The sequence below is a fragment of the Nicotiana sylvestris genome, chromosome 10 (genome assembly GCF_000393655.2).
Source record: "Nicotiana sylvestris chromosome 10, ASM39365v2, whole genome shotgun sequence".
Taxonomy (NCBI): domain Eukaryota; kingdom Viridiplantae; phylum Streptophyta; class Magnoliopsida; order Solanales; family Solanaceae; genus Nicotiana; species Nicotiana sylvestris.
The window spans coordinates 98342296-98350984 of NC_091066.1; the positions used below are offsets into that span (position 1 = coordinate 98342296).

Below are 8689 nucleotides of genomic sequence, written 5' to 3' on the forward strand. Positions count from 1 at the left end.
TAATAATAAAATTGGTTCCAACATTTTTAAATCAATATTTATATATTATTAACTGATCAAGTACTCTTAATTTACTTTCAAAATTATTTTACTATTTTTTATAAAATAAAAAGGGAAAAACTGGCTATTTAAAACCTGGCCCACTTTTATTTCAATCATAGCCAAATTGACCCCCCCTAATTGACCCAATTTTGAAACCCAATTGGACCAGCCCAATTCTAATCTAACCCGACCCCTGACCCAACCAATTAACCCGCCTAGCCCTTTCTTTCAATTCAGGCCGTTGATCATTTAGATCAACGGCCACGATCACCCCTTACCTTTTTAATTCACTAACCCTACCCTAATCCCCTCATTTCCATCTCTCAGCTTCCTTTGAATACTCTCCCTCTCTCAAACTCTCTCAAAGGTTCCTGAAACCCTAGTCTCTTTCACCTTCATTCAACCGCAATCTCACCGGAACCCATGGCTTCTCAGGCCATGGATAGCCTGTACTCACCCTCCTCCGCCATTAAACCCTGGGTGTTCGAAATTTTGAGGTCTGACCTCGATGGTGTCCTTTCAGATCTCTACAGATCCAAGGTACTATGGCCTCTCCGACCTGGCTCCGGCGTATTCAAACATCAGAAGCCTATTTCTGACCTCTCCGACTCAAGCTCGGACCTTCTTCCAAGACTTTCTCATTTCTAGGGTTTCTCTGAAACCCTAAGCTATTCGAGGTTTTTCTCTAGTTGTTTCTTATATCTATGCTATGTCTGTGCTCTACTTGAGTTCTTAAACGTTTTTCCTAATTTTCTTTCAAAAAATTACTTCTCTTCGATTTAGGGTCTCTGAAAAGGTTTTAAAATGTTTTGTGACTCCTCTTCTTCTTCTCTTTGTGTGAATATGTCTATGTTATATTTTTATGTTATCTTTTCTACCTCGCATGTCCTTCTCCTATGTTCTTATGTTTGCCTTATTTTGCATGTCCTTCTATTGTGCTCCGTTCTTTCTTCTACTGGTTTCTATATCATGCTTTCACATGTTTATCTTATGTGTTCGTTTACCCCTATGTTCCTCAACTGTATTTTCTACTAAGCTTTTAGGTCTTTAGTTGCCTTCTTCTGGATTTTGTTTGAGTTCTTTGTTAAACATGTTTCCTCTACTGTTCTCTTAAGTGCTATACTATCTCGTTTCTCTTCTGAAACTTGTTTAAGTTCCAAGCTTTCTTAAAACATGTTCTTTATGCTTCAAATCAGTTCTTCATTCTATTTGCCTTGAACCTGCTATTTTATCTATTTGTTTTCACATGAATCCCTGAAAGAGACCTCTGAGCCTGTTTCAGTTATTTGTCTTCTCTTCTCTATATCTGACTCGAGTTGAAAACCCTAGGTTTTGGGGGTTTTTTGGCGAGTTTGATCTTGTGTTTTGGACAAGGGTTCTATTTGGGACCCTAGACACTCTCAAACTCATTTTGAGTCTATGTACTGTATTTGAGCCTCTTTGTTATGACCCGGAACTCTTCTATACTAGGTTTTTTCGCATGATAGTTCTTTCTTGTTCGACATGTCTGTATGCTTTATATATGAGGAATTTTTCCTTCAAAAGGTTTTGTCAACTTGTGATTGATTCGGAATTCCTCTTAATTAGGTTTGATTGATTGTTACTGATTTTCCTTAAGTAAAATCCTTTCCTCATTTTTCCTGACTTGGTTCATTCGAACAAAGCCTACAATTTTGATTTTACTGGCTGTTGAGTGATCGTCTTTCCTTATTTGCACAAACCATGTATCACTGGACTTTTGCTTTAAATAACTTTTGTGTATTTACCCTTCTTATGCTACTTTGAAAAATATTTTGATCAAACCCTTTCCTTAATTATCTTGCCCGTTTGAAATCAAATTCCCTTAATTGAAGGGAGACCTTACGTGATTGATTTCGAAACTATTTTCTTACCTTTTCTTACTTGCTTTATGAACTATAAAGGGCACGATCCTTCTGCACTTTTAAACACTTCCAATTTAATACTCTTTAAGACTTTGAGTTCAATACTCTGACAACACTTATTGAACACTTTCAATTTCAATACTCCTACATTTTCAATTCAACACTCTACTCTCTTCTAAAATCTTCTGGCTGTTATTTGCAATTTGGCTTTACTACTGCTCTTCTCTTCTTATTTCCCTGAAACTGGTATGTTCTAATTTAACTTTCAGCTTCATCCCTATGTGTTTGCTTTACAGTTTCAACAATCTTGTCTACTTTGCTGTTTATGTTTTGTATTGAATATGTTGTCTCTTTGCATCTGTTGCTGTGTGAATTCCCCATACCCTTTTTCCCTTCTATGTGTTTGAGTTAAAGTTCAAAGCATGGAAACATCCAAATTGTTGCTCATGTCTGGACTTGATCCTCTAATGGATCCTAACTCCCAAACAATGTGGCTAACAGGCTGGTTGGGGTGTGCCAACACTTCCAATTGCTGGGTACGACCGCCAGCTTGTCTTGGCTTTCCCCAAAATCCCCTCTATGCACTTGCACTCTCTCTTAGATTCTAAGTTTTCCCCCCTCCTATGAGCCTTGCTTTGGGACCTTGAGCTCCCTCTAAATTTGGACATTTGAGGGATAGACCTTCCATACTGCACTATAATTCAATTCTGCAATATATTTGGGTGTAAGCACTGCCCGGAGTCCACTTGAGACTCTTAGGGAACTCTAACACATCCCGAATAGGGGAAAGGCTTTGGAATTTGATCTTTGGACTTGGTTTACTTCATGCTTCAGACAGAAGTCTGAATTAGGCTCTCCTTGGTTGGGATTTTTATCTTTCTGATGTAATTTTATTTTACTTTTCTTTATTCATTCTGGGTTGTAATAATTTGTAATAACTTATGGGGTTTTAGTGAAAAGGGAGGGTCACTCATGTATGCATAAGGGTAGATATCATGTTCATAGGTATTTACTGCTGCAATCATGTCCTGTTTTCACTTCTGCATTTTTCATATAGAAATCATGTTTACAAGTCCTGCACTTCTGCATTTTTTATAAGAAACCATGCCTACAAGTTCTGCATTTCATATGGAAATCCTGTCTATAGGTTCTGCATTTCATACTTAGATACCATGTGTATAGCCTCTACATTTCATACATAGATACCATGTCTATAGCTTCTGCATTTCATACATAGAGACCATGTCTATAGGTTTCTGCGTTTCTGCCTATCACATAGAGAACATGTCTATAGAGTTTCCTGAATTATGCATATGCATCTATCACTAAGCAAACACATTTATAGTCTTAAATAATAAAAATCAGTGTTTTAAACACCATGCCTATAGGATTTTTGCATTTTCGTAAAGGTTAACTCAATAACGCTTAGAAAGCATGTCTATAGGGGTAACCAACTGATTTAAATCGTTTACAAGTCTAAAATCAATAGTAACGTTACTCAATGTCTGCAGAACTTATGTTTTCTATAATCAACAGGCCTTCTTCTTGTAAAAATCAGTACACTTCTGCATTATTAGATGTCATGCCTATAGGTTTCACTTAGGCAAGTTATAAGGTAAAATTAGCTAATTGAATCAGACTCTATTAATTCCAACCAGCAGGCAGGTCTGATTCCGGTTTCTTATCTGAAATGTGTAATAGACCAGTCTACCTCCTTAAAGTTTAAGTTTAATTCAGACCATAACCAGTATCTGCAAGACATGCTAAACAATATGTCTTTAAGTGAGGAGTCCCATCTGAGCATTTTAAATTGTTATGTGTTTCCCATAATCAGCCTTATGTGTTTTTGTTTGTCGCTTTAGAATTTTATCCTTTTAAACCACACAAAACCCACATTTCCCTTCCCTTTAGGACTAGTAGTCCCAAATGCCTCAGAGACTGATATGATTGGGGCGGGTACTAGCATGCAATAAGAAACAAAATCATTCCGTGTTTAAATAACTCAACGGGGTGGGAAAAGGTAGATATGGATATAATGACCGGTGCACTAATACTACGTGTAACCCCTCTTCTGAGGAGTGATTACCGGATATTGCATTGATGTGATCTATATTATTTATAAACCTAGGACCCCCTTCCCTTTACTTGTTTATTTTATTACTTTCAAAATTTCAAATTCCTTGTTTCTTCAAACTTTAACTTATTTGCAATCACAATGTGACAACCCCTCATATTTGAAAACCCTTAATTGCTTATTTATTGTTTGTACTTAAGTCACAATTGTAGCATGGCCGGGAACCATACTAGTGGATCTTGAGAGGTTCCTAACACCTTCCCCTCGAGATAATTTCTAGCCCTTACCCAAACTCTGTTTTTCTAAACAAATTCTTCCTAGTGTCCTAATTCACTTAATCATTAGGTGGCGGCTATTCAAATAAAAAAACCCAATTCCCAAAAAGGGAACGAGTTGTCCTCCCAAATGTCATAAACCCGATTTCGCGAGAAAAAAGAGGCGCGACAACAGCATCCACAACTCTGTTTTCTGCTTCAGATATTGTGATTGAGGGACCAGGTTCCTCTATATCGGCTGGAGTCTCATCTTTAGTTCTGAGGAACAAGGTCCATGTAAATCTGGAGTAGTCATCCACAATGACAAAATATGTACTTTTTCCTCCTTTACTTGGCACCCTTATAGATCCACATAGATCCATACGGAAGATATCAAATGGCCTTGAGATGCTAACTTCCTTTTTGGGCTTGAAAGAGGATCTGACTTGCTTTCCTTTTACACATGCATCACCTACCCTATGATCCTTGAAGCTTTACTTGGGAATATCACGAACCAGGTCCTTCTTGACCAATTTGTTCAGCAGCGTGAAAGTTGCATGACCCGACCTTCTGTGCCATAGCTCAGCATTATCATCAACAACACTCAGACAACAAAGATCTCTATTTTGCAAGGACTCAAAGTTAGCCACATAAATGTTTTTGTATCTTTTGGCCACTAACATCACTTCACCAGTCACAAGATTTGTGACTGTGCATATTTTAGATACAAATTCAACTTTGTTACCCTTGTCACATATTTGGGAAATACTCAGCAAGCTATACTTCAACTCACTCATATAGTATGTATTTTTAATAAAGTGGGAAAGAGACTTATCGATCCTTCCAACTCCCAGAATGTATCCCTTCTTGCCATTTTCAAAGGATACACTCCCTCCCTGCATGGCCTTCAGTGAAAGGAAATCATTTGTACTTCCAGTCATGTGCTTCGATCAACTGCTATCCGTGTACCACTGTTGACTGCTACCTTTCACTATTCCCTTCACAAGGAAATCAACGGTTAGACTTAGGAACCCAAAAAAGATTGGGTCCCTTGTAACGAGAAAAAGGGTGAATGAGGGCTCTTTTGGTCCAAGTAGGCATTATACATTTTTATGTGAAGGACTAGGTTCCCAAGGACCAGGTTCCCTAGTAGCAGTTACGTTTTCAGCAAAAAACATTGTTTTCCTATTGAGACTGAATTATGGCCTTACAATTTTCTTTAAAGTGCCCAGTGTTGCCACAGTGAGTGCAAAGCCAATTGTCAGGTACAATAACATACTTGCTATGAGGGTTCTTTTCCGGATTCGCTGGAAGAGTCTCCCCATGTAGCAAGAGCCTGTTTCATAACATTGTTGGCAGAGTCTATTCTTTTGAATCTTTTGTTAGGAACTTGGTTCCTCTTAACTGCTTTGTCAGTGTTGTGTTTGCATTGATCTTTCTTGAGAAGAGGGAAATCCTTGATGAAGTGTCCTGGATTACCGCACTTATGAAATAGGTCATAACCTTTTGGCTTGTTGGAGTTGCCCCCTTTTGGAATGCCTCCATTTCTGTGAACCATTTTTGAAACTTTTTTGTTAGTTATGCCATATCAGCATCCTCACCACCTAAGTCATTGATGTCCGCCTTGGGGACCAGGTTATTCTCCCTTTTCAGCTCTCTTCTCTCATTGTCCTTCTTCTTCTTCATTTCATAAGTCTTCAAATTGCCAACAAGTTCGTCCATGGTTAGATTCTGCAGATCTTTTGCTTATGTGATAGCATTTACCTTGCTTTCCCAAGAACCAGGTAATACACTAAGTATCTTCTTGACGAGTTTGTTCCTAGGGATGATCTCTCCCTTTGAGTGAAGCTCATTGATGATAGATGTGAAGCGAGTGTACATACCCTGAATTGATTCATTGTCCTTCATTCTGAAAAGCTCATACTCTATGGTTAGCATGTCAATTTGGGACTGCTTTACCTGTGTTGTCCCTTCATGAGCTGTTTGGAGAGCTTCCCATATCTCATTAGCTGATTGGCATGCTGAAATCATGTTGTACTCATCAAGAACAATGCCATAACTAAGAATTTTCTTTGCACGAAAATTCTTTTCTATGGCCTTTCGGTCAGCGTCATTGAATTCCTTTCTTGTTTTGGGAATAGTTACAGCTGGGTCACCAATAGGTTTTGTAGGGACGAAAGGTCCATCACATATGACATCCCAAAGCTCGAAATTATCAGCCATGATGAAGTCGTACATCCTAGCCTTCCACTATTCATAATATTGGTTGTTGAACCTTGGTGTCCTGTAAATAGAATGGCCTTCTTCGAAGTTTAGAGGTTCGACCTTGAGGATCCTTTGTAGGTATTAACCTGATAGAAAGTACCTGCTCTAATACCAATTGATAGAATTTAAGGGTCCACCAAACTCTGCAGAGAACTAGGTTCTCTATTAGTTTCCACAAAACACACGCACACTATAGTAAGTAAATGGTACAATGGAGTTTTATGTGAAAAACTCCCAACTCAGGAATCAAAAACCATGACCTACCCTTGTAGGATTTCAACTTCACTATTGAGTAACTTTAGATTACAACCTATTGTAACCTGGGAATTAACCTCTTAATCCCTCACTAACTTGTAACATTCTGTTACAAGCCACTTTGTAATAACTATATTACAAAGACTTTAAACCTAGGAATTAACCTCTTAATCCCTCACTAACTTGTAAAACTCTATTACAAGACACTTTGTAATAACTCTATTACAAAAACTTTACAACTCGACTAAGTCTAGCCAAGACACAAACCCAATGGTTTATGATTTACAAAGATTTCCTACACAATGCTTCTAACTAAGATAAGTAAGGATTACAAGTAGAGTGCTTTAACAAAGGTATAACACAACTAAGTACATGTAATAACTTCAATATACGGAATTGGTCCTTGGTTATGTTGTTCTTCGTTCTTGATGCCCTTGAGAATCACTTGCAAGATTTACATAGACTTGAGAGAATGCTTGATAAGATCTTGAATGTGTAAGTGATTTGTTTTACCTTTGCTTGATGTTAATATCTCATTTGTGACATCACTTAAATGATGTAAGCAAGTTAGTCAAATGGCATTCCCCATAAAGTTGACTGCTGCACTATTTCTGCACTGTAGCGTGTGGAATCAACAACTTTACAGCTGGGGGCAGTTGATTTGTACAGTCTCCTCGGGAACTGGTAGCTATCTGTTCCCTCTGATGTTCCTTTGACCCTGAAGAGTTGACTGTTTCTTCAATTGAAGACTTGGTGATCTTTAAGTTCTTGAGGTCAGATTCCTTATTTGGTTCTTATCGATAAGTTTGTTAGATCATCAAAATGTAATAGGGATACATATATAACCTATTAGAAATGTTAACGGTGGTTAATAGTGGTTGAAAACCATGGAAGGCCAGAGTTCACGTCTATTTTCCTTTTCCATCTACTTAAGACTTGATGATAGAATTACATGGTACTTCGTTGGGAGGTAGCAGGAAGTCAAGTTGTGCACAAGTTAGCTCAGACACCACCGTTAAATAAATAAGAAAAACGAAAACAGAGTTATCACTGATGAATCAACATCTATAAGGAATTTTATATCTTCGTTTCTGAAAATAGACCGACACCTAATCGCTTTACAATTGTTTCTTTCACTACATCGGTTCCATGGACTTGAAATAAATGTGTCCAGTTGAGAATGAACAAAGTTGCAACACATTTCAACTTTTCCAAATATCAGTTGTATGAAAATATCTATGAGAAAGCATTTTTATTATCTTCCATTTAATTATATTCCTTTAGGAGAATCTACAGCAGCAATAGGATTGAATCCTATTCGACTTATCTTTATTAAGACGGAAAAGGATGTCCAAATTATATGAACTCTTTCAAGCTAGGAATTTAAGCACGGATAGCATTATCTGATAATTAATTGGAAGTCGGGTATGCTTGTTTTAAGATGCGGTAAATTATAGAATGCCGGACCAGGAATAGGGCCTTATTACATGATCCAGAATAGAAACTCACCAAATTAAGCTGTATTTCCTCTTTTATCACAACATGTATGAAATATTTTGGGTCTGATTTTGCTTAAGTGTTTCTTTCTGTCATTTTAACAGAACCTATCTAACCATAGATGCTTTTGTTTGTTGCTCTCAGCCATTCTCTCATAGAGTCGTCTCTTACATTCATCAGCTTGCAATTTACTAATATTTTAGCAATTATTAGGAATTACTAATAAGTATCTTTTTTTTGCATCTGAATTCATTACATTAGTATCAATTCAACAAAAAAACGGATAACAATTAAATATGTCAGTGATTTTAAGGATACACAAATTAATTTGATACAAACGATAAATTGCGTTAAATTAAACAAATAAAGACATAGTAAAGTCAATCCACTTGAGGAGGATGATTACAGTCTCAATAAAA

At 37.2% G+C, this 8689-nt stretch overlaps 1 protein-coding gene across 1 annotated transcript; it reads right to left on the reverse strand.

The window, feature by feature from the left end:
- Positions 1 to 5999: 5999 nt before the first annotated feature.
- Positions 6000 to 6476, reverse strand: LOC104224799 (uncharacterized). The gene has a single exon (XM_009776505.2). It carries the CDS (start codon positions 6474 to 6476, stop codon positions 6000 to 6002), a length of 477 nt encoding a protein of 158 aa, XP_009774807.2.
- Between the last annotated feature and the right edge of the window lie 2213 nt (positions 6477 to 8689).

Excerpts from the sequence above, each read along its gene's own strand:
- LOC104224799 (XM_009776505.2), bottom strand. The coding sequence starts at position 6,476 with ATGGCTGATAATTTCGAGCTTTGGGATGTCATATGTGATGGACCTTTC.